This window comes from Tiliqua scincoides, chromosome 9 (genome assembly GCF_035046505.1).
Source record: "Tiliqua scincoides isolate rTilSci1 chromosome 9, rTilSci1.hap2, whole genome shotgun sequence".
In the NCBI taxonomy this organism is placed as follows: domain Eukaryota; kingdom Metazoa; phylum Chordata; class Lepidosauria; order Squamata; family Scincidae; genus Tiliqua; species Tiliqua scincoides.
The window spans coordinates 5,288,547-5,309,505 of NC_089829.1; the positions used below are offsets into that span (position 1 = coordinate 5,288,547).

Sequence of the window (20,959 nt, forward strand, 5' to 3'; positions counted from 1 at the left end):
GTTCTGAGGAGAGAAATTTCAGGCTCCTTGTGCTGATTTCTCCCTCTCCTCCCCTCCGCTTCCCATTTCTCAGTAGGCATTCTACTGAAGTTCTCTCCCTGGGGTTTCTAGGGCTTTGAGTCTCTTGGTTTTGGACTTATATATGCATCCCTTAGAACTGTCTGACATAGGCAAATGGCAATACAATGTTTGGGTAGTCATAGCTCAGTGCCAGAACACCTGCTTTGCATGTGAGAGATGCCTGGTTGTTCCACTGACATTCCAGATGCATCTGGGAAAGAGGCTTGGTTGAAAACCAGGAAAGTCTCTGCCAATCAGAGTAAACAACACCAAATTGATCCAGGGTCTGGTATATTACCTGTCAGCTTCATATATTTTACACGGTTGTCCAGAATACCATAAAAAATATTCAGGAAGGTGAAAGGTCCCTGCCCAACAGAGTTTACCATCAGGGCTGCATGTGAAGGGGCAAGACCACAATTGAGTGGTAAGGCACTGCTTTGCTTGAAAAGAAATTCCAGGTTCAGTCCCTGGTGGCCTGCTTGTCAGACTAGACAATTCCGACCTGTGATTTATTTACACTCTCTTGGTTGGAGAAGGATGTGATGTAATCACAAGAGTTTTATCACAGAGCATTTCTGATTTGAAGCAGGACCCTTTGGAGAAGGTGGTTGAGTCTTTACCTCTCCCACTGTGCTTTCTGTCCTGTGTTACCTCATTCTACAGTTGCCTGTGGCATCTGTGGCAGATGCCTGATGGCATCTGTGGCCATCACAGATATGGCAGGTAGTGTACATGCCTTGGACACCACTTGAAGGGAGGGCACCACTTAGCAAAAGCCATAGTACCTCCTCCTGTTTTGGCAGCGTTGTGATCTTACTGCTGATCACAACGCTGAGAAGGAATGGGACAGCAACAGAAGTGCCAGTCTGTTCCCTACTTCACTTCCGGGACAACCCGGAATTGATGTTGTGATGTCACCGCTGCAGGCACTGCTGTGTACAGCTATACCCCTAAGAGTTGCTGCTTCAACCCTACACTTAGAATTTTGATTAGAGTTTTCACTGCAGGATTGAGCTTATATATTCCAAACATGGTTGACTTTTCACTTTTCTCCCCCCTTCCTATAATGCAGTAAGTTGGCAAATGTTCCTTGCTAGCCTCATTTTCTACACAAGAGATGAAATATATCTGGAGGTTCCAACCATCTGCTTTGTGACCTTTTTGTTTTTCAGTTAGTACCACAGCAAAATGATAGAGGTGTGTGTAGAGCCCCTTCTTATGTTGCCTGGAGTTTATTTACAACTGAAAATCTCCATATTTTTGGAAATGGGTTATTCTCCCTTACAGGCAGCAACTGGAATTCCCTTTACGAATCTTCATAGCAATCACTGACATAGCAGGTTGTGAACAGACTGCATAGAGGCAATGGCTACTGGGTTACCGGGAGAGTTGGCAGCCCTTCCTCCTATGGTGGTTGCTTCTTCCCCACAGCTCCTGCAGCCACAGTAGCAGAGGTGAGTGCCTGGTGTCTGGACCTGTACTCTCAGAATGGGCCTATAGTCCATTGGTGTACTGTTGAGCAGCTGTTTTGCGTACAGTGGGTCTCAGGTTCAGTCCCTGATGGCATCTCCAAGTAGGACTGTTAAAGGCGCCTGTCTGCAACTCTGGGAGTCTGGCAGTCTTTGCAGGCAGTATTAAACTAGATAAATCCATAGTCTGATCATCGTCTGAAGGAAGCTTCCTATGTTCACACCCACAAGCAGTTGCCAGGGCAGGTCACTGGCTGTGTTCCTATGTGCACAAGTGACATGGGGGATTACTACTGGCGACCTGGTGATAGCAGTTATTCTACAGTGTGCATTTTTCATTGTAACTCTAACTCAAGGTTTGCAGTTCTAACCAAGGGTTTGGTTGTATGTGTGGAAATTCAGACCTTGGTTAGGGGTTCTGAAGTATTGGGCAGACCTAGGTTCAAACCCTTTCTACCATAAGGTACATAAGGTACCATAAGAACTGGACTTGTTCTCTCTGCTTCTTGAGGGCAGGGCTGGAACTAATGGGCTAGCCTAGACCTAAGGAAGCATTTCTTACTTGCAAGAGCTGTCTAGTACTGGAACAGTCTGCCTCCTGCAGTAGTGAGCTGTTCCTCAGGAGTTTCTGAGCAGAGGCTAGACTGTCCCCTGTTGGGGATGCCACAGCAGTTACCTGCACTGGACAGGGGGGGTTGAACTAGGTGATTTCCTGGGGACTGTTCTGACTCAAGGAAGCTCTGACATTTAATGGGTGGCCTTAGGCCAGTTGCACATTCTTGCAACTCACCTCCATCTAAAAATAATCCAACTTGTGTTTTTAAACAAACTTTGATCTGTTTGAAAACCATTTAACAGTGAACAACCCAATAAAACAATTGCTGGATTGCTCTTTGAGTTATGTGTTTTTGTAATTTCTGGTTTCTTAATCTTGGTTGTTTCCTATCTCTTCTGTTTTGTTGCTGTTTCCTTTTCTAGGTTCAGTTTTGTCATCTTTTTGTGTTTTCTTGGTGTGTTTTGACTTGTTGGCTGCATCACATTTGATCTAAGCGATGATAAAGCAGGGTATAAATGCTTAAATACAAAATAAAAATTGATAAATATTGAAGCAGCTGGCTAAAAATTCTTCATGTAGTTTAAGAAGCCTGGCACCTGCATAGGCTTCGGGCTGCAGCCTGAAAAGAGTTTGCTTGTAGTCCTTACAAGGACCATGTTAAGTGGTGTTATCCCCATACTGCAGATGGAGAAGACTGAGAGTGAGAAGGAGTAGCTTGCTTGAGGCCTCCAAGTGAGTTCAGGGCAGATTCAACCCAGGGAACTAAATTTCTAGTTTACTGTCTTCTAGACCAGGGGTGTCCAAACCTTTTGGCAGGAGGACGGCATCATCTCTCTGACACTGTGTTGGGGGCCGGGAAAAAAGAATTAATTTACTATATAAATTTGAATAAATTTATATAAATGAATATATTAGAGATGGAACTTGTATGACTAAATGATGGTCTCGTGATAGCTCAAGGCTTTAAGCCTTGCTCATGCAAGGCTGGCCTTTCCTTTGCTGCTGTTGGTTCTTCACATATGTGAAACAGCAAGCAGTGGAGGGAGCCCTCGGCCTACAACTCATGTGAGAGATTGAACAGTCGGCCCTCATGCTGAGAGCAGTCGTGTCGGGCCAGTGCGGGCTCTAGCAACTCTCCTGCAGGCCAGAGGCTCATTGGAGACTGAGGACTCCCCATGGGCCAGATTGGGGATCCCTAGGTTTGGGGTTTGGACTGACTCCTATCCTGTTATGCCATATGCCCCAGGCCTGTAGAGAATTTACAGGCTGGATAGAGCAAGGCCCTGATGTCTTGGCCTGCATACAGCATCATGGGAGTGACTGATGCAATACCATGTCACCATATATGTCACCAGATGGTGAGTCATAGGATCACCAGATTGTAGCCCGCCTCTCATTGGCCAGTGCCAGTATATACTGCAGCCTGTGCAAGCTGCTATGTGGGAGAAGTTATGTGGAGTGTCTGTGGGAAGCTACGTCACTGTGATTCGTGATCAGTGTTGAGAAAGAGAGCTATCTGTGCTGTTTGCTTGCAAAGCTGCCTTTGAACTGTAAATATCTTGTACATACTTCAAGTAAAGGAGCATCTGGTGGTGGAGCACTGCCGTGTGCCTCCGGGAGTACTTGCCTGACCTTGGGTCTCTGGAGCTGCGGTGTCGGCTGCGTACAGCAACATACCCAAAGTCTCTTAGGTGGATACTTGGTACACTGATCACAGCAACATGAAGTAGGAAAGGTAGCAGTTTATTAGGACTAGCTAGCTGCCACCTTTACAGCACGCACTTGCCTGTATGTTGGAGTCTGTAACTCTCTTGGTCTTTTCTGGGTTCGCTTGAGAAGTGTGCTTCTGGGTTCCTCAGCTGGTGCAAAATTCTGTTAGTCAGGAGCTCTCTGCTGGAGCAGCTGCTGGCAATCCCAGTCCCATTTTCAGTATCTGTGGCTGGGCTGCTGCTCAAAACAGAAGGGGCCATGCACAACCTGTCACTCCACATTGCTGGTTCAGAGATTGACAGGGAAGCAGGCATCAGGTAAAGGCTTCGCTGGAAAGCGTGAGAACAGGAGGCTTTTAACAGTACTTGGCAGCACTCCCTTATTACTGCCCTTCCCTTGACTGAAGAGGGGCAATTTGGCATAGCAGGTTATAAGGGAGGCTGTTTTTCTCTCTGGAAAGACCACCTTCTGAAGTCTTCTTCCTTTTCCCTTAGCCATCACTTACAGTCAATCTTGATTTAAAAAAAAACAAACAAAAAACTGACCTATGAGAGAGATCTGTGAGCATATCTGTGAGTGTACATGGTGTACGGTGTTTTCCATGGTAGGCTGTAGGTGCTCCAAGTTTGGATTTTAAGCACAGCCTGGTAACCTGAATTGCTGTGCTACCGTGTGGATCTTTTTAATAGCAAGTTTCCAGTCCTCAAGGGCTATGGCACTGGTTTCCAAACTCCTTTGAGGGGTGGCTTCCTTGATCTATTGGGCCATTGGCTGTGGCTCCCCATTAGGGCTACAATCCTATACGCTAAGATACACTATACACTAGGCAGGTTTTTCATGAAGCTTCTGCTGCTTCCCAGGGAGCCATGGCTCACAGTTGGTTGAACCACTGGGCTTTGGTAAGGTGGCGGAGCTCAGCTCTGCCGGATCCAAAGTCCCGCGTTGGGCCTCTCAGCCCGAAACGGAACTACTTTACTCTGCGCTGGCTAAATATCCAGTGCAGAGTCAAATAGCCCCATTGCAGGGCTTCTTACTTTACCCAGGGGAAGGGGACAAATGTTCTCTTCCCCCGAGAAGTCGTCGGGAGCCGCCCAGCGTCTGTAGGATGCAGCAGCAGCCATTTCAGTGCTGCTGTAGACTTAGGTGCCAGGCAGCTCAGATTCAGGTTGTGATTCCGCAGGAGGCAGCCTAATATGTCCCTGCATGTGTTCATATCTCTGTATATGTATAGAAAATGAAATTAGGCTATTGGGGCCTCAGTTTTAGTGGATTCTTGTTCGTTGCCTGTGTCTTGTCTGAGTGAGTGAGACCCGTTGACATTAATTTGGATGGTCTTGCTGGGTGTTCGGTGTTGTTCCTTATTTTGTATTGATTGCGTGTTCATTGTGTTTTGCGGTATCATTTTAACTATATTCGCTGTCTTGAGCACCTCCCTGTTGGGAGGGGAAAGGAGGCATCAATATGTTAAATGAATAAAATATGCATATCTTCTTTTGCTCCTTGCTTGCCAGACAAATATTTACTAGGTTTGTTTATATGCTACCTTTCTGCCAGCACACTCGAGGCACTTCGTAGTTCCTAAAATAATGACTCGCAGTGTAACTGATAGAATGAATAGAGGAAGGAGAAGGAGAGAAAGTAGGAAATAGGCTTTTGCTGGGGAAGTTCTGGGATGAGGGACACCAAAGGATGGTGTCTCCCAGTCAGGTCCATAGAGGCATGAGTTGATTCGGCATTTTGGGACCACAGCAAGTCGAGATGCAAGTCCAGTGTCAGTGTTCAGTAGATATTCTGCAAGGTCAGGAAATACTGTCATTCAGTTAACTGGAGGTATTTTGTGAATTATCCACTAACCCTGTGGAGGCTGGCAAGTCGTGAGAGGAGTCGGTACCAATGTGTCTGGGTTGCTGGGTCCTGGGGGAAAGTCCAGCTGGACCATCCATGGCAATCCTCCCACCCCCTGATAGTACATTGTGCACCACTGCTGCTACTCAAGGGTTTAGGGCAGCCATTTTCAACCACTGTGCTGTGGCACACTGGTGTACCGCGGGAATTTGGGAGAGGGTCATTTATCAATAGGACCATTAGGGGATGTGAGCCCCCGTTGACAGCACAGTGTGCCGTGTCAACTGTCAAAAAGCTAATGGTGCGCCTTGACCATTTTAGTGCCTTGCCAGTGTGCCGCGAGATGACAAAGGTTGGAAATCACTGGTTTAGGGGTTGACTTGGCCAAGTGGCCCTTCGGTTTGGCATGTGCCCAGACCGGTGTCTGAAAGGGCTGACGGCTAACACCACCCCTCAGAGGAGGTAAATGGAGACTAAGCACTATATTGGGGCATGGGATGTTGCTGTTTGGACTGTCTGGTGGTGATTGTGTGGTCTGTTCAGATAGCATTGTAGCAATACATTGCTGATGTGTGGTGGTTTTTTAAAAAATGCATTCAACTAAAACTGGTTGCAGAGGAATTCTTTAAGCTAATATGTCCTCTTATTCTCCTTTTTCCCCAAGATCCTTTGTAAAACGCTGGGGTTGTTGGAGTGGTCGAATTTTTCCTGGAATTGAGTGAGAAATTCAGAAGACTGAAGCCCAGGCTCACTGTCTACCTTTCACGGAGGCCCAGCCGTGAGAGGACAGAAGAAGGCACGTGGCGAATCATGACGGCAGAGAAGGAGAAGGAGAAAGAGAAGGATCGAGACCGGGACCGGGAGCGCGAGCGGGACAAGAGGGAGAAAACCAGGGAGAGCGAGAATTCCCGGCCCCGTCGGAGCTGCACCCTGGAAGGAGGGGCAAAAAACTATGCGGAGAGCGACCACAGTGAGGACGAGGACAACGACAATAACAGTGCCACCACAGAGGAGTCCACGAAGAAGAACAAGAAGAAACCCCCCAAGAAAAAGTCGCGCTACGAGAGAACAGACAACGGGGAGATCACCTCCTTCATCACAGAGGATGATGTTGTCTACCGGCCTGGAGGTAAGAGAGCCTGCTTTGAAAGCTGAACTGGAAGTTCTGTGTGCCAGTCTTGTTTTTCCAGGAGGGTGGGGAACTGTGTGTGTGTGCGCGAATTGTATAGCTGGGAGGATAATCTTTGCCTGCGTGCCAGGAGTGTATGGGATATGAGAGGAAGGGGAAGGGGTGAAGCCATGACAAACATGCCCACGTGAACCAGCTCTCAACCTGCTTTCAGTTTTGCCCTAACCCTGGTGCTGATGGATCCATTTGCTGTGAGACGAGTCTCCTCTCCAAGGCAAGAGGGTTGAGTTCCTCAGTGCCAGTCTGCCTTCTGATCTCTTAATGATGATTCAGAGACATGCTCCCTCCATGGCAAATGCTGCAGCGGTGGGCGTCCAGCAGGGAGTCCACATTTCTCCTCTGCAAAACATGTTTTGATCTGCCATTGGCCCTGCAGACCAACTTCTCAAAATATTAATGTGCCTTTATTATTTTACTTTCCAGTCACGACTAGTCTTTTTATAATGGTTGACCACATGTGCTCTGATGGCAGGAAGTCCATGGAAGGGGTCACTGCTGGGGCAGTCTAACTTCTGGGGTCAGAGGATCAAGGGCTCTTAGAGCGCATTAAGAACAGCTGTTACTCAGGCTTTCAGTAGTATGTATTAGTTGTGCCCCGTTGGTTCTTTTTTCCCCCTGGAGGTTCAGGAGCCTGGCTTAAAATCAAGGTAGAAAATCAATTTACTTGCAGGCATAGCCTGTGTTCTAAAATTGGGAATAATTAGTATTGCAGTTTGGAAGGTGCTCTGGGCAAGAAGGGTCTTCCTGTATCTTGAGACCAATGACGCTTGTAGAGCTGTGGAATTTAACCTGTAACCTGCCTGTACTTCATAGTATTTCTGCACAGTTCTTTGTATATGAAATCCTTGTTGTGCTCCCTTTCCCCCAAGCCTGCGGAATAGGACATTTATTCTTGTTTTGCAGAAGGTGAGGGGACAATGACTTGACCAAGGCCACAAGCCAGATCTGTGGCAGCAATGTCAACCCAGTTCTTTGAGATCCAAGGTCACATGGTCCTGTCCAGGGTTATTTTGAAGCAACAGTGTAGTTAGGAAACATCTGTGGATGACCTGTTCTAATCATGCAAGTTCTCAGATGAAAAAAGTGAATGTGTGAAGCTGCTCAGCACCAAGTCAGACCTTTTGGCTTATCTGGGTCAACATTGTCTATAGTGACTGGAAGTGGCTTTCCAAGGTTATAGGCAAGGGGCCTTTCCCAGCCATACATGGGAATGCTACCAGGTTTTGTTTTTCACACGCAGGCAGTGGCTCAGCCCCACTCCTAAACTTCATGGCTGAGTCTCTGAGCTATGGATTCCGAGGTTTGAATCTTGTCTCTATTGTCAGCTTGCTTGGTTGTCTTCTGCAGGGTGCTCCCTGTGTGCCTCAGCCTTTCCATCTACAATATGGGGATAATAATGCTGGCTGACTTTACAGAGTTCATGTAAGGATTGCAACATTTCAGGTCTGAAATGTTTTGAATCCCCTCAAGTGCTGCATAAATGCTGAACGTGTAGTGTAAGATGGAACTTAGGCCGTCTGTGCTCCTTGTTCGTGGAACATTAAAGCACTTAAAATGTGCAGTGTCATTTGGGTTGCTGCTGCAAGTGGCAGGAGACCCCCATAAATGGGACTATGGGATTGCTATAGGCCGTGAGGTTTAACTCTGTCCACCATAGGGAGGTAGTGTGCTGCACCAGCCCCCCTCAACCTTTTCCATCTCCACTCCTTGCAGTTTTTTTTTGTGTTCGTTCCTGAAGAGAACAGCCCACTCTGGTGGTTATTTACATGCTTGGTTTTTGCAGTTGCTCCTCAGAGTATATTTGACCCTGAGCCTGAGATGACCAAAAGGCATAATGTTCCCTCTTGCAGATCATCTCTGTGACCTGCAAGTGCAGTGGACCTCCAAAATGGGCATGTCTTTCGTGAGAGTACTCTTGCTCGACCTCCCTATGTGGCAGAAGAGCAGGTGCTTTGTGGTCTTTTACTGCTTCCACATCCCCCAGGAAGGGAGGCGATGCTCCTGAAGGACTTTTGATGCCTTCCTGCCTGCCCCTTCTTGAAAGACTGGAGCAGTTTGCATACTTTGTGAACTTTGCTTAATGCTGACAGGCAAGGAAACTTGTTGGAGGCCTGGAGATGCTCATCTTTGACAGCTAAGGAAGGTGGGGCAGATCATCTTGTGCTCTATTAATAGAAGAAGCTTCACTGAACCATTGGTGGTGTATGTGTGTCTACACATTACTGAATATAGGAAAACTTGGTATTGTTACCAGAGGGGTTGCCTGTTAGTCTATGCTGCAAAAACAGAGTTTTGCAGTCCTTAATGACTAAACAGTTTATTTCTAGCATAAAGTGGGCCACAAAAGCATATCCACTGCATGGACCACAGTCTGCAAAAGTTTTTGCTGAAATAAACTGGTCAGTCATTAAAGTGCCACAAAATTTGTCGTTTTTGCTACTATTAGTAATATATAACCATATCATCAGTGTGTGTGGCATTTGGAAGTAATAACAATGATAGGACTCTGTCCCAAGAGGCCTACATTCAGTACAAAAAGTTGGTGCTTCTGTGCCTGACTGTCACTTGGCAGATGTGAGGAGGGGGTTGGCGGTGATGGGGAGAATAAAACAAGGACTATTTCACTTGGTACCTTTTGAACCATCCAATTTTGACCTTTGTTGGTCCAAATGTCCAATGCAGCAAGAGGTCGTTTCTCTGTCTCTTCTCCTGGTGCAGGGACAGTTGGCTTGCTCCCTCTCCTCTTTCCTGCTTTGCCAGAGAGCTGATCTCCTCTCTTTTGGCCTTAATCTCACTAGCACTTTGCAGCAATATTTTTTCCTTTGTCCAATTTGGCTTCTGTTTTGTGTGCTCTTTTGCTGGCAACTCTTCCCCCACCCCTTGCCTTTGTCAGAATGACTCTGTCATGGTAACAAATTGATTTGCTTCACAACACTTGCATCCCAGATTTGCTTACAGGCTGTTTTTTTCCAGGGTGAGAGAGCTGTCAGTGTTGGAGAGGAAAGTTGACCGCCCCCATGTGTGGGGTATTTGAAAAGCTGCCCTGGATGTCAGACAGATGGACTAGGGTTACAGTGCAGCTTTTGAGGTCCTGGCTGCTTTGAGCATGGCCACCAAGGTTGTAAGAGGGCTCTGATTTGCATTCTGCCCCCATGGTTGTGAGTATACAGTGCTGCTTGCTTTCAGCACTGGCAGGCATCAGTTGGAGCCAGGGATTGGTCTTCTGCTGTGTAAACTAGACCAAACTGTTTCTTGTGAAGTAGTGCGCTGTGTGCTGCTCCTGACATTTGTTAGGTGTATATTGAAGATGTTGGAATTGTGCACGTAAAACTGCACATCAGTTACAGAAAAGGAGAGAAGAGCAGCTGCCTGTATGTCTTGCAACTCTAGGAGTTGTGCCTAGAGTGTCCATTGCCTGGCTGGTAGGGAGGTGCAGGGGAGTCATTGCATCCTCCTTCCTCTTCCTGACAGTCCAATCATCTAGTGGCAATATAGGAAAAACAAAGCATCCTTTCTGGCTTATAGCCTCCTGTGCCTGCATTTTCCTTAAGTAATAAAAAGGCCAAGGGCCGGGATTCTTAATAGGAGTCCTTAGCAGTTCATTCTTGTCATTACTGCTGCAGGAAGTCATGGGAGATCTTAGTTGTTACTGTAGTTGCCTTTCTAGAATTTTAGTATGCTTTGTTCCTTTCCATCTCTCTCCCTGGTTTCTGTGTCTTTGAAAGGCTCAAGGCTCGGTAACAGTGGTTTGGAAATTTTAGCCAGAAGCTGGAGAAACAGCTGGGAGAACCAGGAGAGGTTAGCTATGAAATGGAGGTGGGGGGGGGCAAAGCCTGTGCATTCCTGCAGAGTACCTCTTCTCTCTGTCAGCTGGAAGTGAGGGCAGTGTCATTTTTGCTCTGGCTATCCAGAACCATTTAAAAGGATTGACGGGAATTAAAAGGATTTGCGAGAATCCATTCCAACAATGGCGTTGGCAGCTATATCAACAGGAAGCAAGACTGTGGGAACAAAGGCCTAGTATTGGGGGGGGGAGCCTCTTAGATTTGGTTAAAAGGAGAATGATGGGTTTCAACATTGGTTTTCTTTTCTTTTCTTTTCTTAGTAGTCACATGCAGGGTTATAAGTTAGGACAGTTTTTGTTCCCCCCAAGATTCTCCCCAAGATCGGATGTCCACCTAGGCTCCTCCGCATCATCGGATCTTTCCACAAGGACATGAAGGGCACTGTTGTCTTCGATGGCTCCGCATCAGACCCCTTTGACATCCGAAGCGGCGTGAAGCAGGGCTGTGTTCTTGCGCCAACCTTGTTTGCGATTTTCTTCGCTGTCCTGCTGAAGCATGCCTTTGGAACTGCAACAGAAGGCATCTATCTCCGGACCAGATCAGACGGAAAGCTCTTCAACCTCTCCAGACTGAGAGCAAAGTCCAAAGTCCAGCTGAAATGTCTGCGTGACTTCCTCTTTGCCGACGATGCAGCTGTCACTACCCACTCTGCCAAAGATCTCCAGCAGCTCATGGATCGTTTTAGCAAGGCCTGCCAAGATTTTGGACTGACAATCAGCCTGAAGAAAACACAAGTCATGGTTCAGGATGTGGACTCACCTCCCTGCATTACAGTCTCTGCGCATGAACTGGAGGTTGTCCATGACTTTGTGTACCTTGGCTCAACGATCTCCGACACTCTTTCTCTCGATACCGAGCTAAACAAACGCTTTGGTAAAGCAGCTACCACGTTTTCCAGACTCACAAAGAGAGTCTGGTCCAACAAGAAGCTGACGGAACATACCAAGATTCAGGTCTACAGAGCTTGCGTCCTGAGTACACTTCTGTACTGCAGCGAGTCATGGACTCTTCGCTCACAACAGGAGAGGAAACTGAACTTTCCACATGTGCTGCACATGGCAGGACAAAGTTCCAAACACAGTCCTGGAACAAGCTGGAATCCCTAGCATGTATGCACTGCTGAAACAGACGCCTGCGTTGGCTCAGTTATGTTGTGAGAATGGATGATGGCCGGATCCCAAAGGATCTCCTCCATGGAGAACTCGTGCAAGGAAAGCGCCCTACAGGTAGACCACAGCTGCGATACAAGGACATCTGCAAGAGGGATCTGAAGGCCTTAGGGATGGACCTCAACAAGTGGGAAACCCTGGCCTCTGAGTGTCCCGCTTGGAGGCAGGCTGTGCAGCATGGCCTTTCCCAGTTTGAAGAGACACTTGGCCAACAGTCTGAGGCTAAGAGACAAAGAAGGAAGGCCCATATCCAGGGAGACAGACCAGGGACAGACTGCATTTGCTCCCTGTGTGGAAGGGATTGTCACTCCCGAATTGGCCTTTTCAGCCACACTAGACACTGTTCCAGAACCACCATTCAGAGAGTAATACCAGTCTTTCGAGACTGAAGGTTGCCAACTTTTGTTCCCCAAACGTTAGATAGCTGCAGTGCATAACATCATGGTGAACTAAAATTAGAGGCACACTCCTTTGTCACAAAAGGTTTGGCTTTTAGAGTGAGTTTGTTTAATGAGTTTATATCCTTTTGTTTCCTGCTTCTTCACCATTTTGTCTTGAAGGGGACCTACATGTGTTTTGAATGAAGTTGTTTGCCATCTTGGCTGAGGAAGGTTTCCTGAAGTGGTTCTTTGCCCCTAGCTAGGGATGTGTACATTTCCCTCTCTGGGAAATGTCATTTGGCTTTCCCTTGAAACTTCTCAGATGTTTCTGCTTGGGAGGAACACTGAAATTGGCTTTGAATTTCACTTTTTTTCTAGGCTAGGTAAGAGTAGCACTAACACATCAAAGGCTCATTCACCCTGTTTTCTGCTCAGGTTCTGGCTGTCTCCATGGCAGAGATAGAAGCCTTTTTTTGTTGATGACAGATGGAATGGAGCTGAACTTCAACATGCGTCTGGAAGCACAAGCCCAATTTGCCAGCCTTTTCTCCTGCTCAGTTGACTAAAATCTGAGGAATGATTTCAACCTTTTCCTTTAGACCAGGGGTGCTCACACTTTTTTGGCTTGAGAGCTACTTTGAAACCCAGCAAGGCCCGGAGATCTACCAGAGTTTTTTTTTACAATGTTCGCGCCATCATAACATATAACATTTATGTGTACAATGTATGTTGCTGTACCTTGAGCCCCACTGAGTATAACAGGACTTACTCCTGAGTAGACATGCCTAGGATTAGGCTGTGAGGCTGCAATCCTAGCCACACTTATCTGGGAGTAAGCCCCATTGAGTACAATGGGGCTTACTCCCGGCGTTTCCTCCCAGAGGCACTTGAAGGTGGGGGGGTCGGCACTCCGTGATCTACTCATTTTGCCTCGCGATCTACAGGTAGATCGCGATCCACCTATTGAGCACCCCTGCTTTAGACCATTGATTTTCAACCTTTCTCATCTAAATGCACACTAAGACTGTCAAGGCACACCATCAGGTTTTTTAGAATTGCCAAGTCACACCCTACTGCCAGTGGGGGCCTCACATCCCTATTGGCCCTACTAATAAATGACCTTCCTGCAAATTCCTGTGGCATACCTGTGGACTAGTCGTTGGTCGTGACGGCACAGTGGTTGAAAATGACTGCTTTAGACCAGTGGTCTCCAAAGTGGAAACTGCCGTGTGTCTGCAAAGGCTTCCATGGAGCTTACTGTTACTTACTGTTCCGTGAGGGAACCTTGACAAAGCGCCTCCATTTACCCCATTCTTCCTTGTGTCCATATGTTCCTGCCTGAAAATCTGGGTGCAAAACCTGCTGGGGCATTGGAAGTTGGAAGCTGCTGGAGACAAGGAGGAATTGGGGTGAACAGAGGTACTTTGTCGAGCTGCCCCCCTCCCCCACAGAATAGTCAGTTCCATTTACTCAGGGGAGGGCTTTGAAAGGGCGCCGATCCAGCCTGCGGGCCAGAGTCTGGAGAGCCCTGCTATAGACCAGTGATTTTATAGCCACTGTGCCGTGGCACATTGGTGTGCTGCGGGAGTTTGGAGGAGGGTCATTTATTGGTGAGGGATGTGTGCCTTGTCAATTGTCGAAAAACCGATGGTGTGCATTGACTATTTTAGTGTGCCATGAGATGAAGAAAAGTTGAAAATGGCTGCTTTAGACTGTCCCCCCGTCTTGGTCTCCCAGCTCTGCTTGGCAAGTTCTGTGTACTGCTTAAGCATCTCTTGAAAGATGTAGTGAAAAAGGCACATTAGAAGGTTCGTGTTCTGAGGTTATCGGGAGTTCTTTTGTTTGTGTAGGTGCCAGCTGTTAAGTGCTTTGTAGCTGGCTGGGTGCAATCCTCATTTACTGAAGGATTGCTTGCCAAGGAGGAGCGAGAGAACACTTAGCAGCGAAGGCACACTCGTGCTCCTCAAGTGCTTATTTCATGGGCAGAGAGGGTGGAGGCCCCATAATAGAGAGCGGGAAGGCTGTAATTTAGACCTTTTGTTCAGACTTCTGATGGGTGCTCCGGCCCAAGACAATCATGTTACACAAAACAAGACGCCGACCCTTCTTATTACATGCTGGGAAGGAGGTGATTTTTGAATGTAGCTGCCATGGCTTCTGGGGAGTGAGTAGGAGAGGGGCGGATGGGGATCTCAGGCAGTAATATGAGCAGGTGACACCCAGCTTTGGGTCGTGCTTGGAGCCGGCCTCCGGGGGAACGTGCTGGAAAAGTGGGGAGGCAGAAGAGTGATCTGTGTTATCAGCTGGCCTTGTTCTTGGAAATCCCTTATAAGCAAAGTCCTTGTGGGTTGAGCAAAGAGTCCATGACTTGCTGCAGTACAGAAGCGTACTCAGGATGCAAGCTCTATAGACCTGGATCTTGGTATGTTCCGTCAGCTTCTTGTTGGACCAGACTCTCTTTGTGAGTCTGGAAAACGTGGTAGCTGCTTTACCGATGCGCTTGTTTAGATCGGTATCGAGAGAAAGAGTGTCGGACTCTTTGCTCACAACAGGAGAGGAAACTGAACACTTTCCACATGCGCTGCCTCCGACGCATCCTCAGCATCACCTGGCAGGACAAAGTTCCAAACAACACAGTCCTGGAACGAACTGGAATCCCTAGCATGTATGCACTGCTGAAACAGACGCCTGCGTTGGCTCGGTTATGTTGTGAGAATGGATGATGGCCGGATCCCAAAGGATCTGCTCTATGGAGAACTTGTGCAAGGAAAGTGCCCTACAGGTAGACCGCAGCTGCAATACAAGGTCATCTGCAAGAGGGATCTGAAAGCCTTAGGAGTGGACCTCAACAGGTGGGAAACCCTGGCCTCTGAGAGGCCCGCTTGGAGGCAGGCTGTGCAGCATGGCCTTTCCCGGTTTGAAGAGACACTTGGCTCACAGGCTGAGGCAAAGAGGCAAAGAAGGAAGGCCCATAGCCAGGGAGACAGACCAGGGACAGACTGCACTTGCTCCCAGTGTGGAAGGGATTGTCACTCCCGAATCGGCCTTTTCAGCCACACTAGACGCTGTTCCAGAACCACCATTCAGAGCGCGATACCAGAGTCTTTCGAGACTGAAGGTTGCCAGCACGCTCGCTCGCTCGCACTCTGTGGGTTGAGGAAAGGGCATCTCAGTTTATTCCAACTCTTGCTTTAGCTATCTTTAAATTTCTGTATCGCGCTTTGTTATTAAGCCTGTTTGTAAATTAATATTTTCCAAAGATAATATGGAAGCATAGGAAGCTGCCTCCTACAGAGTCTGAGCTGTGATCCGTCTAGCTTAGCATACTGTTCCCCCACTGTTCATACGTTCACTTTATGGATTTTCACTTCTATGTGCCCTGAGCGTTAAGACCATGTCTCTTTATCCAGACCAGGATTTTCAGTTATACTGTCTGGGAAGTGTCTGTGTGAGATGCACTGCCTCATGGGTAGTCCATACCACGCTCAGTTTCATCGCTGTCTTTCGAGGCACATGCATTGCACTCCCTTTTATCTGTTTTTGTGCTGTGTCAGTTTCATTCAACAGTCTCCCTCATCGCTGCCACCACTACGGTCTTCTGTTTCTCAGTCATCCGCCTCTGTTATAATCACTGCTTATAATCAGTCATCGCTGCTCTGTTATAATGTTCAACATTTTGTTGAAACTGTATCAGTGGTGTCGCTACGTCATCTGGCACCTGGGAGCACAAATATTTTAAACCCCCCCCCCAAGGCACTTTCGGTTTTTGCTAAGACCAGAAATGCCTTTCTAAGGCCTTCCAAGGCTTGGAAAGGCCGGCACATGACTTCCTAGGGTCTCAGAAAGTCTCAGACACCCCCACCAACACCTCCCCAGATGTTGCATTCAGCACTCACACCCCTTAGCTACACCACTGTACTGCATAATGCTGTTGTGGATGGTTCTCTTTTTATCATGCTCGTGACTTTTTCCTTACACTGGGCATTTAGAGTCACTTTTTGTGGTGAACTTGGAATAGCTTTGGAATGCGTTATATTTTTTTCCATTTAAATTAATGTAGTAATCCTACTTGTCTGGATTTTTGCCATGAGGATCACTTTCAGGAATGGCTAAAGAGGGAAAAGTATATTGTCTTATGCTGCCTGGCAGCAGTTCTCTGAGGTTCTGGGCAGGTGTCATTTCCAACCCTGTTTGAAGATGCTGCCAAGGTGGAAACCTTCTGCCTGCAAAGCGCTGAGCTATGATCCCATTTCCTCCCTCGCTAATTAACTTGAGTTTATTCTATGTAGAAGAGGATGTTCTCTAGAGGAGGAATGGCGGCATTTGTGACCTGTGGGATGCCCCTCCTCCTGGAGACAGGATTGATCCTCGAAGGATACTTTTCTGTCCCTTTTCTTGCCCCTCCAGTTCTGCCTCCACAGGTAAAGGACGCACCCTCAAGTTGGGCTACTGCCTGACCTTTTTCTAAAAAGAAAAGAGGAATGTCCTGTTCCCTCTCCATCTTGTCACCCATGCAGTGTGGTTTAGAGAGCAAGCCCATGACTGTCAGGGACAAGTGGGTACTGCTTGGGGTGGTCCTATGTCCCCAACTCCAGGCAGAGAGTGAAGCTGCGGCGAGGAGCTGAGGTGAGTGGCTACACAGACTGCAGAGTTTCTCCCGGCTTCGAAGTTCACTGACAGCCTGCTTGCGGCAGCAAGGAGCAAGGACCGGGGCACCCACGTGGAGTGTGGCCTTAGGGGGCTTGCATTCTGGCAGCGGTGCCCACCATTTTGTTTTTTTACGCCCTTTTGCGCCGGCGCCAAGGAGGAAGACACAGCAAGTGATGAGCGGCAAGCCCCACCACCCTTGCCCAGCTGCTCGGGATGCCAGCAAGGAGGGGAGCAGTCCCAGCTTGCTCTGCCCCCCCCCCCCGGCTGACTAGGCTGGACCCTGCCGTTGACTGCCCTGCCCACCCCAGCTTCACTGCTGCAGCCGTGCAACCTGGGCCTGACCTCTGCACCAGCGTGCAACAGCCTCCATCAACTCCAGTGGCCATCCTTTCCCATGTCCAGGGACGATAGCCATGACTCCAGTGAGCCCTCCCAGGATCCAGGCATGCAGCTCCTGGGGGACCCTGAGTTGCAGGGACCCCCTAGCGTTCTGTTAATTTGAGGCAGCCTCACAGTAGTTCCCTCTGACCCTGGGTGCAGGAAGTGCCTCACTGTCCTCCTAGGTGGGAGGCATTGTGTGAAGAAAGTGGATAGAGCAACATTTCTCAGACTTTGAGGGGGCTTTACTCCCTCTGTAAGTTTTTGCAGGGGAGGGGCTGGGGCACTGACACAATCCTCAGGATTGTTTCGGTGTGGGGGGTGCTTTGTACATTTAACTAGGTAGGGCTGCTGGAGGCTGCAGGAGGTGTTGTGCGCCCACTTTTACTGAACGTTCCAAGCCTTGGGGAGCACTGCGGAGGGGTGCGCAGGGCTCCCCACACCTCCTGCAGCCCTACCTAGTTAAAAGTACAAAGCACCCCCCTCGCCCCCCCTTAGTGAAGTGATCCTGGGGGTTGTATTGCTGCTTCCCCCCTTCCCCTGCCCCTAAAAGGGACAAGGGAAGTGTTACATGAACTGGTGGGTCATGACCCATCAGTTTGAGAACAACTGGGATAGAGAGTTTTTCTCTGCCTCCTTTAATTCTAGAATTTGAAGACATCCTGTGAAACCGATGGGCAGGAGGTTGAGGGAATGAATTTCCAGTGGATGTGGTAATGGCCCTTAGTGTACATGGTGTATAAAAGGGGATTAGACAAATTCAGAGGAAGTGGAGGGGTCTACTACTGGCTCTTGTTCTGGTTGGCTGTTGAACCTCCATGTTCAGACGCAGTGTACCTCTGAATACCAGATTCTTTGGAGGGAGTAGATCTATTCATTTGTGCCCCACCTTTGGGCTTCTTGGGGGCATCTGAATGGAAAGAAGGCATGCCTTATTAAACCCAGCTTTGCAAGCTAGTCCACAGTGCTTCTAGCCCACCTGCCTGTTTGTTTAAATAAACAAACTACTTCTATACCACTTTTTTCAACACTGAAAGTGGAGTATGACTGCTAGTGATTCACTTCATATTTTCAGCCTGGGCTGGGATAGAACCCTATACCTTTTCCAGTACACAAAAGCTTCTCTTTCATGGTTGCCTGGAGCTGATTTTGCTCATCATGTGGGAACTGGCAAGTGACTTTTTGCAAGTCAAATAAACCAGTTTCTTACCCTGATTCTAACTGTGCCTTTTCTGTTGACTTCAATATATCTGACTTCTGAGTATTGGGACTGAAGAGAAGCGACGGTGTCTATGCTATGTAATGGAATAAATAAAAGATTTATAGGTCCCTTTGTGAAATGCTTCAAATTGACAACATTCCCAGGGTGTAAAAATGTTTGCAAAACCCATGAGCCAGCAAAGCAGGAAGAGAAACCTGCTGGCCTGTTTGGTTCTCCAGTAACCAGACTTTTTCTTTTTTCTTCTTTGGATGACTTTGAACATTTGACAATGATGCTTTTTGTTTTTGTTGTTGTTGGGGTGTGTGTGTGTGTGTGTGTGTGTATGGTGTTGTCCCCCAAACACTAGCTTCTCTCTTTTATCCTTCTTACTTTTAAAACACACCTCCGTTTCAGAGCTGTTAGATCACCTGAGTGCTTGGTTGTCTTTTGTTGGTTGTGTGTGTATGTATATAAATTTAATAAAAATTAACACTATAATGACTTATTTACCCTGAGCCTTATTTTGGTTAAGTTACCCTTCTTTGCCCTTTAGCTGAGAGCAGGGCCCTCTAGACTCTGTGCGCAGCCTGGATCTAGCGCCCTGCCTAATACCTCCCCCATCCGAACCTGCTTACTGGTCACAGCATCAGTCTCCCCTGAACTGTGCCCCAGCTTGCTGCGTCTGCTCAAAAATCTGGGTGCAATGTCTGCTGGGGGCGGGAAGTGGGAAGCCGAGCTGCAGTTCGAGGGAAATTGGTGCGGTGACCAGGAGGGTCTCTGGCAGAATGGCAAGCGCCGTTTGCACCAGGGAAGCCTTCCCCAGTTGGAGCCTGCTGGCTTAGAGAGAGCAAGCATTTGAGCTCCTGAACTCCGGAGGTTTAGCTGCTGCTAGCTCAATTAATTGTTAAATGTTCCTGTTACAATAATTATACGTTGATGCTTTGCCTCGGTACCCACGGCGGAAACTGTAGTTGAATCTGAAATCTGCTCTCAGATCTCTTCTTTTTAATATAAGGCGTCTCTTTTGGAAACCTGAGGAGGGAAGAGGAGTTCTCATTGTGTTGTTTTTTAAGCAGTCTAACAGTATTTGAATTGGAGGACATAAGCGAAATTGAAATGCAGGCATTTGGCTCTCGCCCCGAGAGTGATTGGCTTGTGTTTGACATTGACCCATGTGTTTGTCTTGCTTCCAGATATTGCCTTTTATTTGTTCTGATAGCTTCACCAGCTAAGAGAGGCAAATGTGCCAGAATTAAAGAGAGAGTGCACGCCTAGGAACAAAGATTTGGCTATTCATCTCTATTCAGATCTGAGGAACAGCCCCACCTCCTTGCCTTGCTGCCTTCTTTTCTGTCATCAGCACAGACCTCCTCTTGTCTCTAGATCCTGTCATGCGCACCCCATCGACCTGTTTGTCTCAAAGCTGTTGTGGCAATTATCCGCATTCCATGACAGGCTCTTCCTTCTCCGTAGCTGGTTAATATTCCATGACATCACAGCAGCTGAGCTGGTGATTGGAGATAATAGTGGGGCTCTCAGTTTGATAGTGATTTAGCTTATGTGTATGTGATAACGCGCTGTGTGTGAGGATCCGTCACTTGAGTCCTGTTTTGTGTTGGCGCTCTGTCTGAATCATTGGGGTGACCAGCCTTTTTAAAGTTTGTCATGTGAGAATGGGCAAGGGCTACCTACCTGCCTGTGTCCGAACTGTAATTACCAACCAAGCATGTCCGTCAGCTGCAGAAGCAGAGTGAAATCGCAGCTAACAGATTCTGCCTTTTGCGATCTGAATATTCAGTTGCTCAGGGAGATGGGGAGCGCAAAAATAATCAGTCTCCATATAACACTTTATCTCTTGACTTGAAGTGTGCATTTTGTATGCCACTGGGATCTTACCCAACAGGGCATGATCTGACTCTTCTATCAGTGAAGAGCATTTAGGGACAGAAAAAGCATGTTGCTCACAGCAGATAGCACACCTGAGCCTACTGCCTGTGGCTGCATCATTGCCCCACAGAGTCACTGGGGTGGTTTGAGTGGGCGGACATGGGCAGTGCTACTTGCCATCAGGGTTAGGCTTACTGGGCATCTGAAAGCAAATGCTTGTTTCCGGATTGAGGCAAGCTGTTGTTTCTGGCACGAAGCAAGCTGGTTCTTCTTGGTGTGCCAGGGCATGTGGTCAGGCTTCAGAAACCAGCTGTTTTGCTTTTGGGGCTGCATTTTCCACTCTGGGTGGGATTGCAAGTTAATGGCAGGAGCGTTTGAGGTGCTTAGCATTCGAAGATGCATCTGTGTTGTAACCAACCACAAACTGATCCTACTTCTGTATGAAACCTCCCCTTTAAAAAAATAATTCAAGGTGGCAGATCAGTGATTTTTCTTCCTATTGCTAGAAACAACAAACGAGCATCACAAGGTGAAAATGTCTGCCTTCTCTCCTCCTCCAAATGTTCCCTCCCCCAGCCTAAATGTGGCAAGCATTTGTTCTGGCTTTAAAAACATGG

At 47.8% G+C, this 20,959-nt stretch overlaps 1 protein-coding gene across 1 annotated transcript in view; it reads left to right on the forward strand.

The window, feature by feature from the left end:
* The window catches only part of RERE (arginine-glutamic acid dipeptide repeats), a 284,124-nt gene that overhangs the window by 53,640 nt on the left and 209,525 nt on the right, over positions 1 to 20,959 (forward strand). The window contains exon 2 of the mRNA XM_066637389.1: positions 6,308 to 6,772. Within this exon, the coding sequence (XP_066493486.1) occupies positions 6,454 to 6,772 (319 nt within the window). The 5' untranslated portion in view covers positions 6,308 to 6,453. The remainder of the gene's footprint in view (positions 1 to 6,307; positions 6,773 to 20,959) is intronic.